The sequence below is a fragment of the Cupressus sempervirens genome, chromosome 3 (genome assembly GCF_028749045.1).
Source record: "Cupressus sempervirens isolate cs-2001-9-10 chromosome 3, ASM2874904v1, whole genome shotgun sequence".
Taxonomy (NCBI): domain Eukaryota; kingdom Viridiplantae; phylum Streptophyta; class Pinopsida; order Cupressales; family Cupressaceae; genus Cupressus; species Cupressus sempervirens.
In genome coordinates, this window is record NC_143120.1 from 570,967,639 (window position 1) to 570,982,906 (window position 15,268).

General features: G+C 32.6%; 1 protein-coding gene and 1 pseudogene across 1 annotated transcript in view; one reads left to right on the forward strand and one right to left on the reverse strand.

Moving 5' to 3' along the window:
* Positions 1–421: 421 nt before the first annotated feature.
* Positions 422–6,438, reverse strand: LOC149567708 (4-hydroxyphenylpyruvate dioxygenase pseudogene; annotated as a pseudogene).
* The window catches only part of SS1 (glycogen/starch synthase, ADP-glucose type), a 70,232-nt gene continuing 61,266 nt past the window's right edge, over positions 6,303–15,268 (forward strand). Inside the window, exon 1 of the mRNA XM_089820966.1 lies at positions 6,303–6,650. Within this exon, the coding sequence (XP_089677092.1) occupies positions 6,437–6,650 (214 nt within the window). The 5' untranslated portion in view covers positions 6,303–6,436. The remainder of the gene's footprint in view (positions 6,651–15,268) is intronic.

Here is a 15,268-nt window from a genome sequence, read left to right on the forward strand (position 1 = left end):
CAAAGTAAAATTGAATTAAAAAAAAATAGTATATAGTTCAATTGAAATGTGACTCACTCTTATTAATAGTTGGTGAGTAATAGATTTATATTTTAAAAATATCATTGTTATCATGTAAATATTATATATGAACACTATAATTATTAGGAATATGTAAACATTATATAAATATTCTATTTTTACAGTAATTTATTTTAATATATATAAAAGATTTAATTTAATGTGAAGAAGTGTCTTTAATGAATTTTTTTGAACATATCAAGATTTAAGACTAATAAAACCAACAAAAATCTTGACAGTTAAAATTAGAGGAAAAAATGAAAACCAGTTATTAGGAAAGGACATTAATGAACTTATTATTGTTCCAACAAGAAATCATCCACATGAATGTTTTAAAATATTACAAAATAAAAAGAAAAAACTAGATTACGTACCTATCCCCAAGGGGTTTTGTGAAAATCTAAAGGAGCACTCCTTGATCGTCCCTATCAACCAAAATCCCCAATTCCTCGCACTCCTCCATTTGTTTCTCTGTCAACACATCAGCGACCCTATTCCACAAGTTCTTATAATAAGTAGGCGGAGGCTTGGGCATAAAGTCAAATCCTCCAAGCTCACTCCTCTAGCGCATCTCCTTGAGGGTGGAGAATATATCAACGCATAAAAGAGCAAGATGCTAAAGATTGGAGCCCTCGTTGTGCTCCAAATAAGTTTGAGACTTCCTCTTAGTCCCATACACAGGCTCGTTCATCAGTAGCAACACCATCTCATTATTGCTAGCCAACACCATGGAATTGAGCCTGCTTTCGACCATCCCAACATCCTCTGCTGTAGATTTCGCAAAGCGATGGAATCGCATAAAATTTGCAACATATGAAATAGCGTCTTCCAACATTTCCACATTGCCCACAACATGATCCAATCTTAGTAGAACTACATCTCTATAAAGCTTAACCTCTAATATGCAGACTTTTCCTCTGCTCCTTTCATTGATCAAAACCCTAGACTCTAATACTCCAACAACACTGCCATCGACGCTTCTCTCAAAGGCTTGCGCAACGTCTTCCACGAAAACTCCCATAGCCCTAACGGCTAGGCTCTACTTTTCAAAGAATCACTGAGATTCTTCTGCATCGAAGGCCAGATGAGGTGGTTTTGAATTTGTTTGATCTATGTTTGAAGAGTAGGGCGTCGTGAACACGAATTGTAGATCATTGGACTTTATGGAGAAGTTGCAGTAGGTCTGATTGTCTGTTGTCTGGTTGGACTTGGAGATCAACTGCATGCCGAGACCCCATGAAAAGCACTAGTAGCAGTCTTGTTTTGCCACCAACTAGCTACAATCTAGTGTTATGCCCATGGGATCGACCTGCAGGAGCTGTTAGAAACATGTAGAAACTACTTATGGATTTTGTTAGAAACATCTAGAGCTTTCATGAATTTAAGTCATGAATTTCTTTGTTTTTATGAACGAAAAAAAAACAAATAACCCCTAGCAAAATAGCCACTGACCAATTAGAATACATGAATTATTGATTGAAAATAATTTTAGAAATAAGGGGGCATGAGCCAAAGTTCTTGCCTTCATGTTTTTGTGGTTGAGTAGTATTGCATGAAGGAGAAATTAAATTAGTTACAATTTTTAGCAAAAACTTGGTGATGATAAACTTTTTCAGCTACTTTGAGCCTAAAAGCACGGAGCTGTCAAACAAACACTTTAATCATATAATTAGAAAAGAAAGAAAATATAGATTTATAGATAGAAAGGAAGGAAAATATAGATTTATAGATAGAAATGAAGTATACAAAGAAAGAGCTAAAAGAGAGAATGATATGTTATTATAAGGATAAGTAAAGGTAGAATAATAGAGGAGAATTTGAAAAATATTAATAATTTTATTATTTAAGAAATATATAAATAACAATAAAAATTATATTATATAAATGAACTACTCATTTCTACCAATTCAATTATAAGTTGAAATATTTAATTTAAAAAAAAATGTTGATTACTTGAATCAAATTACCAAAATATGTAGTAAGTTTGAGGGGTGGTATTAATGGTATAAATTTTTTTTGAACAAAATTGTAAAATAGTAACTAGTAAAACATAGTGTAGACTTTAAAAAAATAACATTTTACAATTGTAAAAAATAAACATCAATGTAAAACTAATAAGAAATATATATTAAACTAGCAGTTGCATGCTTTTGTACATGCAACGAGTGCGCCGATAGAGATGAGATTTAAGAGAAAAATGTAGAATGAATATTAAATAATGTAAATATAAGTTTTTTGGTCCCTGGCTTTATAAGGCAAGGAACCCAAATCCAATTAATTTTTTCCTAACTTCATGTCATCTTCTAAAGTTTAAAAAAGTTGTATTTAAAATTTAATTATTAAATACAAATTCTTAATTTCTGATTGATTGAATTAGAATTTCTTGGGGGTTCAAGTACTTTTGAGAAAATTAAAAATAAACGAAAATTGTGGAGAGACAGACTATCGCATTCATTTCATGAGATAAGGATGCATTTAATTTGTGTTAGAGATGTTTTTCAGAACAGATATTTTGATAAGATAGCAAGGGTTTCTAGAAAGTTTTTTTTTATAAAAATCAATGCTTATTTCTGGTGCTCTTCCAACTTTTACGTGGCAAGTGGTGGTTTTTACGATTACATGTTCTATTTTTTTAAGATAACATGTTCTATTTTTTTTAAGTTAGTTGTTATCTGGAGGCAATTGCAATGTTTTCGCATAAATTGCTTAGAACTTAAGGGTTTTTACTAGATTAGAAAGATTGCAAGAGTTCTTATTTCAAATATATTGATTAGATTAATTTGTATTTGAGAAATCTAATTATTGTTTGAAAGGAATCAAAATGTTGAATTCTATTATAATTAAAATGATGATATAAACAAAAACTATATTTAAATAAATAAATAAGATAGATTATTTATATTTAAGCAAGTCAAAATAAGGTAATATTTTTATTATGTTGTATATTTTAGTTATTTTCTTATATTTTAAATAAACTATAACATATAATTAGATTATTTTTCTTTAGTTCCAAAAAATTGTCAATTTTTATTATGTTTATAGATTTCTTAAGAAATTATTTTATTAGTTTAAAAGTATTAAAAAATTAGTTGAATCTATTCTTTTAAGAAGTGATACATTTTAGTTTTTTAAATTCTTTTCTTTGAATTTTAAAAGACTAAATATTTCGTATATTTTTTATATTATAATTTAAATAAACATAAATTCAAATTTATTTTAAAATGTAATCCTAATATTCATTCTCCTCCATCAAGTTTTTCTCTTGGTGAATACAAAAGAAAACACATGGAAGCAAAAAGATTAGTGACTCCCTTTTGACACATTTAAAAAATAAATATATATCATTTCTTTTTTCTAAAATTATAATCTTATATAACATTTATTCATATTATTATAAATCACATTCATCATCTTATATTTATGATAATAAATGCAATTGGATCTACGTTTACAATGTGAAGCACTGGGACTTCTAGGGAGGCCATGCATCCCAGTACTACTCCGCTTGAGTAGTTGATGATCTAGATTGGTACAACAAATTATGATTAACAATGTATTCATCAATACACTAATTTTCATTGCATTCCATACAAAGTTTGAATTAAAAACTCTTTAAACTAATTATTAGATCTATAATAGTGTTTAACTACAAAGAAGCAAACTATAAGGATCAAGGCTCCATATTTTATTGAATTTTGCAATATAAAAACATAAAATAGTTTAAAAAGTCATATATCGTTTAAGTTGAACAAGTAAGATTAATAATTTTAGGGGTGCTTGTGTAGAATACTCTAATAATATTGTGAAATCTTTATTTTAATTTTTTTACACTCTCAACACTTTTATTTAAAAGGTAGGGACTCCAGCTCATCAAGAGCTCTTGTTTAAAATTAAAAAAAAAAGGAAAAAAAAGTTGAAGATTAAAACATAGATATAAAATTTATAATATTTAGGAAATTTGAATATTGCTTAAGAAACATATTCAATAATTTCAAGATTTTACAATTAAATTCAATTTATCAAATATGAAAAAAAAATCATTTAAAAAAAAACCTTTCAAAAAACTTATTATAAAAAATTAACAAGAGAAAAAAAATAAAAAAAATGAAAAATAGCGACATCTCTAATAAATATTCTATTGACTAAATAAATTATAGAAAGTGAAAAAATAATATTTAAAGAAAAAAAAAAACTAATATAAAAAATTAATTTAAAGTAATTAAAAAACTAAAACCTAAATCGATTAAAAAAATTAAAAGTTTAATAAATAGATATCACAACATAATCTAATGTGAAAATCAAATGTAATTATTTTTAAATAAATAAGAAAAGAAAAACAATAGTTAAAAGTGGATATTTAAAATATAATCTTATGTGAACGAATTAGATTATTAATAATTTTTAATTTAAATAACATAATATTTACTAAAATCTTATAAATAGATTAATAAATATTATTTATTTAAATTAAATTTATCAAATATGAAAAAAATCATTTTAAAAAATCCATCAAAAAATCTATTATGAAAAATTAATAAGAGAAATACAAAAAAAATTTGTCTAACAAATATTCTATTGACTAAATAAATTAAATAAATTATATAAACTAAAAATTAATATTTAAAGAAAAATTAAACTAATATAAAAAACTAAAATTTAAATCAATTTAAAAAATGAAAAGTTAAATAAATAGATCACAACATGAGCTATCGTGGAAATCACAAAATAAATAGAGAGAGAGAGAGAGAGAGAGAGAGAGAGAGAGAGAGAGAGAGAGAGAGAGAGAGAGAGTTAAAAGTGGAGATAACAACTAACAAATATTAAAACAAGAGTTAAAAGTGGAGAGAGATAAAAAAAAAATTGGTCGACAAATAATTAACAGGAAGGGTTTTCAATTTTTCGGCCAAACTGACAACTTTCCCGACCAACTTGCAAATTTTTCGTCAAAATTTTAATTTTCGAGAACAAAGTTCCCACAAATAGCCTATCGGTTAAATAAGAAATAAAAAAACATTTAACTTTATATTCGACTTGGTAGGATAGCTAGTAAAATATAGTGTAAATTTAAAGAAATAACATTTTTACAAAAATAAACATCAACGTAAAATTAATAATAAATATATTTAAAATAAAAAATATAAAACATTTAACTCTATATTTGATTAAAATATCTAAATTATACAACTTATCTATCTTAAATAATAAATGTATTTAAAATAAGAGATATAAAACATTCAATTCTATATTTGATCAAAATATTTATATTTAGATAGTGATAATTAATATTGATTAGACATTCATTTGTGAGGTGGAAGACAAAAATGATTGTTTTTAAATGTTAATCCACTTGTCACAAATGTGGAAAAGATAAAGTTGTAATTAATGCATTCATTAATACATGATAGAGTTGTTAAAAAATATTTGTATTTTTATTGGAGAAAATTGAATTTTTCATTGCTAAAAATAAATTAGTCCAATAAAATGAGTGAAAAATGTGATTTATAAAATAATGAAAAATTGGAAAAAGTTATAAACATTTGAAGTTTCTTTTAATCTTTAAGATCCTTTAAATTGATTGGTCAGTTAAATTGAAAAATTGAATTGAATGAAAACAACAATAGTATCTTGCCAAAAGCATAAATTAATAAAATAAAATGGTTTTCAACTTTACAAATTGATTAATTTTGATTTGAAATTTTAATTAGAAGACGCCATTGGAAAAGCTCTATAGATAGGGACTAATAATAACTAATATTGTTCATTTATAGTATATAATGATTTGTAAACATGCATTGAGTTGATATGTGTGAGATATAAATATATAATAATAATAATAATAATAATAATATATAACATGCACTGAAAACAAAATTCTAGAAAGAATTAGTTATTTAGATGAAAAAAATCAGTTTGAAAGGACATTGCGGTTTTTAAGGATAAAAAATATCATAATCAGCTGAGATCATCATCAAAATTAGTTCAAATCAAGCTTACTGTAGAACGGCACTCCGTAAACCAAATGCAATGCATGACGTTAAGAAAAAAGTAGATCTCGTGTGAATGTATTAGAAAATCGTGAACGTGGCGTGCATCCAGCCGGTATGTCCCACACTGCACTCCTCCCAACCACGAGTTTCGATTCACAGATTTATGCGGCTTCCACGACGCGTATCTCTAATTTAATTTAATAATAATATTTAGAAGCGAGCAATTAAATCCGTAGCCGGGGGATCTTTACCATCCTCCACGTTCGTCAGAGACAGAGCATGCAGGTGGCTGGTGGCAACTGAAAATCTACACAGTTTGTCTGTTCCGAATCCAGTAATTCCTTTCACTCACAGAGAAGGAGAAGGCAGAGGCGCTTGATTGTGCTTTCATGGCAGGCGCAGCTTCGTGGGCCCTCTCTCACCCTTTAACCTGTAAGGCAAGCTTCCATTGCCATGCACAACGTGTGAAACCCTATTCTTTGAACATTGGATGGTGTAGCCACAGGCGAAGGGAAGGGACGACCCTCACCTATGCTCTTACTAAGCCTCCAAATACACAGGAGAAGGAAGAGGCAGCGCCCTCTTCACTGCGCCTGCAAACAGGTAACACCCAATTGATTGCTTCAACCATTGCTTTTCCTATCCTTTTTTTGTGTGCACTTCTGCGAGGCGTCCTAAAAACAGAAATAAGTGTGATTTCTCATAATGGCCTCCTTGGAACTGCAATCCTTTATTTATGTGGAGAGATCTTTAAAAGTTTGTAGTGAAGTGACAAGATTAAAGTTTTTAGTGAAGCGACAAGATTAAGTCTATACTTACCAAATCTTCAATTTAAGTAAGCTCATCTTTGAATTGAGTTTGTGCTCAAATGCCGCTTTAATTAATTTACTCCTTATAGTTATGACAGAAAACTGGAACAAATGGTTACATATCATGCGAGACATCCTCATGATGTGTTCTAGTGCATCTGTGCACATCAGGTAGCGTTTTCCCACTCTCACGATGGGTCATGATGTCTGAAGTGTCGATGTTTTTAATAATTCGAGTACATGGGTTTTAATAAGCGTTTTCGTTTGTAAGCAATAATGGAGGGTGGAAAGTTGGAAGTATCTACGAAGGAAAATAAACTTTCCCTAAATTTTAGCTAGTCCAATCTACTGAGATGCATACACATGCCCGTGGCTATACAGCCACGAAAATGCACTTCCTTTACATTGTTTTTCCAACTTTTAAAAAAATTAACTAAGTCCTCTCCTTCGTATGGAAGTGCATTTTCGTGGCTGTATAGACGTTAGCCATACACATTAGTTAGATTAAACATTTGGTATCTGAATATGATAAATCAGATAACTGAAATTTCTACTTCCAGGAAGTAAATGGTATGGAGCGATGTACTTAATTTTTGGGAATGACCGACAACACGTAAAGCCTGCTAACACGCTGAAATCAGAATGGTTCGAGACTGGAAATGTTAAATCTCTACCTGTCCTTTGTATAGGATTCCGTACAGAAGCTGCCACTTTTCTTGGGATAAGTTGCAGATTTGGATCGATTTCACGTATCTGTCCTCTGACATGTTGATCTCTATAGTTTGTACGCCTTTTATCCCTGATTTTCCTGATCCTTTGCTGTCCGCTCTGTATAAAGACTGCTGGTATATAAAAGTACTTATAAAGGGCTGCTGGATCATAAAGGGGATGTGGTCTCCCATGGCAGCCTTCAGAAAAGGCTGGCTTTATGGTCAGGTTAAGGATTGTTAGACTGTGAGGAAGCATGCAAATGTCCTAGCTGATGATTATGCGGATTCTATTCACTATAGTGCTCGAAATTGAAGTATCTGTTATTAATTGCTCCTTGAATATCAAGAACGTTTAAAAGCTTGAATTACAGAGGATGTAAGAATAATGGAATTGAAAGCCTTTAATAACAATTGCACAACAAAATTCATGCAAACATGTATTAAATCAGCTTAGGGTGGAAAGGAAAAGGTAAGAGTGTTGGGTATGTGGAGTGCAATGGTCATGGCCTTTCACTTTCTCCCGTCTCCCGATTTCATAGCTGTATAAATTTAAACATTACTAAGAATTTTCCCTGCCCTTGAGAGTGGGCGTAGGCAATTTGCCGAAACCACTCTAAATATTGTGTTTTGTGTTTTATCTTTTTTAATTGCTATCTTCTAATTGCTATCTTCAATATGTTCGTTAGTTTTCATCTGCTCCATTATAACTTACGATTGTTATCAGAACTTGGTTGAAACCAAGGAGCAGATGTCAAATATGGCAGTGCTCTTCTTTTGACTACACCAAAAGTTGTAGCAAATGGTTGGGTGCTTGATACTGGAGCATCATTTCATTATACCTCGCATAGGAGATTTTCAAAATCTTTAAGAGGGGCAATTTTGGTAAGCTCTTTCTCATCGACAATAAATTCCTTAATATTGTTGGAAAAGGAGATGTCTTGTTAAAACTAGCCAATGGAAATAGCTGGCTGCTATGGGATGGCTGCTACGGGATGTTAAGTATGTCCCTGAACTTACACATAATTCAATTCAGTTGGACATTTGTTCTCTCAAGGATTTAATCTCAAGTTGGAGTCCACTAATTGGAAGGTGATGAAAGGGTCTTTAGTGATTGCTAAAGGAAGCAGATTGGGTACATTACTAGCAGCGACTCTTAATGAAGTGGGAACTATTCACAGCAGTGGTGCAAAGCGTTGTCACAAGTTTTTTAGGTATCCACATCAACAAGATGTTAAACAGAAGTTGATGAGAAAAGATATGTTGCTGTTGTTAAATGTGAAATAATGCCCATGTAAATAGATGAAAATCCTATTGAGTATTTTGCCACTGAAATGTAAATAGGTCTAGCTAATAGTTTGGATCAGAATAGCAAAAAATATGACTTCTGTAGAAAATAACAAAAAGGAAACATGTTTGAGTGGATTGGAGATTGATACAACGAGACAAAATTTGGCTTGATCTCTTGAGCCTTGTCATATTCTTGAGGATCTCAAGAATCACTGGAGTTGGCCCATTGAGAAAGGTGTAGCTGAGGAAACAATGATTCCAGCACAAAAGTTTGATCCTTTACAAATAGTGGAAGGAAGGTCTGTGGCAGCAATTCGTGAGAGGGATGCAGTAGTAGCTGAAAGGGCAGCAAAAAATCCAGGCATAGAGCAGGGCAAGTTGCATCCAAGAGGTCCATTGTTGAGGCTTCAGAACGAGCTGCTATGTGAGTTGTTGTAGAGGAAAAAGTAATACATCAAGCATCACAAGCCAAAAAGTGGCTCATGATGTCTTCATCTCTCCCTACACTCAAGGAGACTAGAGAAGTGGCGTTGGTTCAGAAGCCCAAGTGGGTTAGAATTAGAAGTGACCCGTTTTTAGATACTTAGCCACTAGAGAAAGTTTTGTAGAGAAGGATAAAGAGGGTGTTAGGGATGCTAGCTTTATGTGTCCCCTATTTGCGGATGATGAGGGTCCCAAATCTTAGTGGCATGGAATAATCAATTTAAATCTAGTGGAAGGCGTTTTAAAGTATTATGTGACCACATTGAGCCAGTTCGCGGAGGTTGAGAGCTGTAAATCATGGATGCTGGTTGGGTTACCTAAAGGAGCTAAGGATCAAATAGACCATGAGTCTTCTATCTGAAGTTTTAGAAACAATATGTGCTTTAATTTTGATGTGAATGAGATTAAGAATGTTTGGGTAGACGACAAAATTACTATTCCTAATGACGAGGGATGCCTGAGCAATGATGCCTAATGAAAAAAGAGAAGTTGAAGCAACAATTAATTCGCCAAATCAATGCTAAGTACCATTGATGATGGCTTAATTGAGGTTTTTTCAATTTCTGAGTTTTTTTTCTTGTTCGTTGCATGCCCGAGAATGATGTGTAGAATCCTACACAAGCACAAGCACCATCACCAAAAGCTGAATAGTCTATCACAAAGAACAACTCGGTTTGGAATATGAAGGGTGTGGCTGTGTTTTTAAAGAGGATTAATGCATGAGAGGTTGAAATCTCCAAGGAGATCTATTTGATAGACACTGTGAGAGAGTGGGAGTTTGAGATAACAATAGAGAGTAGTAATGGTCAAGAATTGGACCACTCGGATTTCCCCGTGAGGGGTGCAAAGTATTTGAGAGTTATCTTGGATGAAGGCCTAGCAGAAGACCTCATCAATTCTGAGCTGCTTTGAGGCCCAAAAGTCTTGGTTTCGCTCTTACAAAGATATTGATACCACATATAAGGCAATGTTGAGCTGAAACATAAAGCACATTGGTGATATTATAAAAGTTCCCAATGTAATGAAATCCCACTCCATGGTGATTGCTCTTGCCAGAATTCTCCAAGAGATTTTGGATTCTACACAAGATGAGCTGGCTCACAAGTTTATTGAAAACACTGCAAAAGTATTCTACGAGAAGAGCATCGGTGATGGTGATGGAGTAAAAGATCTTTACGAGCTTCTCAAGATCCACGAGACTGTAATGTTGTACATGGGCAACCCAATACACTTTATATGCAGCCAAAAGGGCTCTTCTACTTATAGCTTTGCAAAAATATGCCAAAGTTTTTACGGGTATCGGCGTGTCATTACATTTCAAGGCTAGGAAAGATGCAGGAAGTTCCCAAATGGAGAGCATGTGTGAGGTTGTAAGGAGGCCACACTATAGGACAAAGGTCCCAATTGTGGGATGGACTGCAAAGGAGGTTCTAGAAGGACAACTTAGAAGGTTGGATTGACGAATGGAAGGGATCAATTTTTCAGCTTGTTGGTACCAGCAGTGGAATTTGAGAGGTCCTTGCTATCAAGCATGATATGTTTTTTATTGAAGTGGTTCTTGAAGAGCCACAGCGACAGCTTTTAAAGAAATAATTGTATGCTTGGATTTTAGAATTAGATAATGGTGATCTTTTGTATATTCTGTTCAATGTTACAAAGAAGGAAGTACAATAGGAGATTAAATGTAAAGATTCCTTTATGGATGGAGTTGTTTGCTTTGATTCTGTAGGAACTAGAGTTCTTGATTATGGATTTATGGGTGAGATTGCACTTGTAAAAGCCTTAAGGGAAGATAATTTTTTGTTAGATTGTATTCAATTCGACAGAGTTGGAGAAGGTTAATTTGTAGAATCTATGAACGAAGTTTGGCGAAACTAAAATCTTCCATGAAATTGGTTAATGTAAATAAAAAATGGAAATGCAATGAATGCCATTGTGCATGGTTGTGTTAGTTGGACTTCAAGTGGGATTTTCTGTTGGGTATATGAAGCCCAATGGTCATGACCTTTCACCTGCTCCCATCTCCTCATTTCATAGTTGTATAAGTTATATACATGACTATGAAGATGCCATGGATGATCTATTGGTTAAACATTAATAAGAGTTCTCCCTGCCTTGAGTTTGGGCATAGGCAAATATGCCAAATTGTTGTCAGTATTGTGTTTTGTCAGGGGTCAGGTTTGCAAGCATAGGATTGATCACGGGTTTGTAATTGACCTAGGACAGGGTAGTGGTGTTAATGTTTTGCCCAAAGATAAAGATAAACATCAATAAACAAAATAAAGAACACTATGACATAGGAAGACACACCAACTTTTATCTTAGGAAAACCCTCTTGAGGGGGAAAATCCAATCCACACCAAAAGTATATCTCTTTTATTAAATAATAGAGGTCTGAGTACAGTGCTTGTAACTTAATACAACACTCATCACACAAAGCAATCATATATATCTTGAATTGAGAGACTCTTCATATCATAATTGAAAGCATTTTCCAAATGCAAGTCTGTATATAGTTCCAAACGCATGTCTCTTTGACTGTTGCATATCTTTTCATATTTTCAAACGCCTGTCTCTTCACATGTCGCATGTTTCTCTATATAAAGAACAACAAATGAATCTCAAAATTTACGACATATCATCTTAGGTAGATATTCTCTTTCATATCTATAAAACTTCAACAAGTTGTAGGATCTAGGCATGTATAAATGCTTAGACATGGGTTGAATTATGGCATGGATTCTAATAAGATAAGACCAAGATGCATGGGATTCATTGATGGAATGAAATGTGTGAAGCATTGGTAATGAGCTCAACATTACACAAGATTGTTCCATTTGTCGATATGTAATTGCATTAGGATATTCTTTCTAAATGGGCCTAAAAGTAAATGGGAATAGGCTGGGGTATGCTAATTTCACTATCATAGTCATAGTAACTCTCCAAGTACTCTATTTTTTTTGGTGGGTGAGTTTTCACAAGTTTAACTCTAGCTTTCTTATAGATGAAAAAAAAACATGGGTTTAAATGTCAGCACAAGTAAAATGCTGGTCAAAATATGTTTTTCACATGTTCTTTTTGCTGTAAAATCCAAGTTGCTAATTTGGGTTTGTTTTTGATGAACCAATTCGCTGGTATGGGAAAAAATTGAAATGGGATTTGGGTTTGTTTGGGTTGGTTAGTACAAAAACATGTATGTAGCCTTGAAACATGAATTCAGATTATAATGTCACATGGTATCATTAAAACCATAGTTCAACTTCTCACCGATATCGGCGATAAATCAACTTCTCGCAAGAAGTTCTAGGCGGTGAGAAATGTTGAGATTTTATTGCCGGTTTTGGGGGCTGAGATTTTGAACTTCTTGTGGTGAGAAGTTGGCAATAACTCAGTGAAGTATTGCCATTTCTCGCGATAACTTGCTGTCTTCTCACGGGCAGTGTGCCAGTAAATACTTGCGTACGAAAATATCATTTTATTGTTTGTTGCGTTCAGCGTCTTGGGTGGAGGATGAGGGCAGTGAGAGTGAGGACAATGACAGTGAGCATAGTGATAGTGAGGATGAGGAGTCATTGCCAGGGCCAACACCAACACCACCATAGACGACTGCTATAGCTAGAGTTGCTTGATCCCCTCCCTCTGCCATAGTTTTTACTAGAATTACTGGGAAGGGGAAGAGGAAGATGTAGACTAGTTTCATATTGAACTTGACATTTGTATTTGCTTATATTTTGACAAAGACAATTTGGTATTTGTAGTTTGCTTCAGAGTTCAAAGTCTTTGACTACATCGACATTTCACATGAGGATGTGATTTTGTTACTATATATCTAGATCAGCTTGTTTGGTTTGTTTACTCATTTACTGACTCAATACATACATCTACTTATTGAATTTTGTGAAAAAAAAGCATTTTAAATTAAATTAAAGTCATTTTAAAAATTCTTGATATTTTCCTGAGAAGTTGCCGATTTCTCTCTGATATTTGCCAAGAAATTCTTTTTGGCCTCACCGAGAAGTGGCAGAGAACGAGAAGTTGAACTATGATTAAAACAACAAAACACCATAAACTTGTAATCATACCATCATAATAACATCAAAATACTAAATTTAAAATAATAATATTAAGTTCAAGTATCATTGTTTTGACTTTCAACAATGGAACTTTATCCTAAATTTCAGTCATCTCGTGGACTATCAAAATCTTCATCATCATCTTCTTCTCCTTCATCAAGGACATTAATTGATTCACAAATATTGCCAATGCCAATTGCATCAGCTGCACCAATAACATTCTTGCTTTCCATTTCTTTAAATGCTTATTTGTTTTTTCATTTTACATAGAGCTTGTTTGTTTGTAATTAACATCCTACTTGAAAAATGTTCAAAAAATTAGCTTGCAATTCCCCTTGCCTATTGAATATATTGTTTATATGTTTAAAATATAATTTTTCACTATAGAGAGCTTGCAATTAATTGACAGGGGTCACTGTCAGCAATTGGATATAAAAGTTTCACTGGAAGTAATCTTGAGGGCTAGTTTAATTTGATTTAATAATTATCTGAACTTTAACAAATTTTATTTTGTAATGTTAAAGATCTTATTCAAATTCTATAATAATTGTTTCCCGCACTAAATTATAGAATGTTTCTCCTGGTTTGCACTTGTTCTGCCTGGGTCTGCCTTGGTTAGACTTGGGTTCAGCCTGGACAAACCAGCCTGCCTGGATTTGAACTCTGTCTGAACCCACAGGCAAATTAAACCCAAACCAAGAACCAGCTCAAATCCTCTCTGGACCAGTGTCCCAGGCAAGCAAACTAGGCTTCATAGTATAAAACCTTATATTTTCTCTTTCAAGATGTGAACTTATAGTTTAATACATTTTGTAATTGAATTTCGCAAAAAAGAATGTTTCTTCCAGAGATCTTAATTTTTGGTACATTCTAAGTTTGCCTAGTTTTTCCCAAGATTTTGTCCAGTTTTCTTTGAGTTTTTTCCAAGTGAAAATTTTGGGCGTGCTGAGTACTTTCTGAGTCCAAGTCTGCGAACTATGATAATAGTATTTAATAGATGAAAATAAATAAAATAGGTTCTTTTGAATTGATTCATATGTAAATGCAATAAAGAAGTAACAGTCAGCTTGTTCTAACTTAAGGAGCCGAGTGCAGGTACTAGAAACACCATACAAACACATTAAAATTTTTGGCAAACTGGATTAATGGTATTGAGTTTTGTTCGTGCAAGAATCCCTGCTAACTCTGAACTATTTTCTCAAATTTTTGATGTTTGACTATTTGTCAAACACTTGGCAAACAACACATTTTACTTTGACTTTCTGATCACTGTATATATTCTGGGGTATGTGATTTTTGCCAAATCAAATAGGAATTCAAAGAAAATGATTGCGTAAAATCTTGACAATATAATTTCAAAGAATTGATATCACCTTAGATATGAATCAGTTCTGAGTACACTTAGATCAGGTCTGATACAAATGTTATCATACTGTATCATCATATGAAAATTACATTACGTAGCCAATACAAAGTCTGATTCAATTCCTTAATGTACCTGGTTTATTTGCTTGCTTATGTGGAATTTTTAACGATACCAAATGAAATATGCTGTGGTTGGAATTGGATCTGCAGCTCTGCTAATGACGTCTGAAGCAATTCCGATCAAAATTGAAGGCGATGAAAGCCTCTACATGGCCTAAATGCATGCAAATGTTCCCCTCCAACGTAAGTGCTTAGGGCAGAGACAGTAATAATGAAACCCTATGATGATATAAAGCCAGTATGACACAAAAGCAGCTGCAAAACCTTTGAAATTGGAATCTGATATGAACTTGACAAAATCTGATCCCAATTTGTGAATTGTCTCAAACCCTAGTCATCCCAAATTAAGAAAAATTCATATATAATTCATTTTA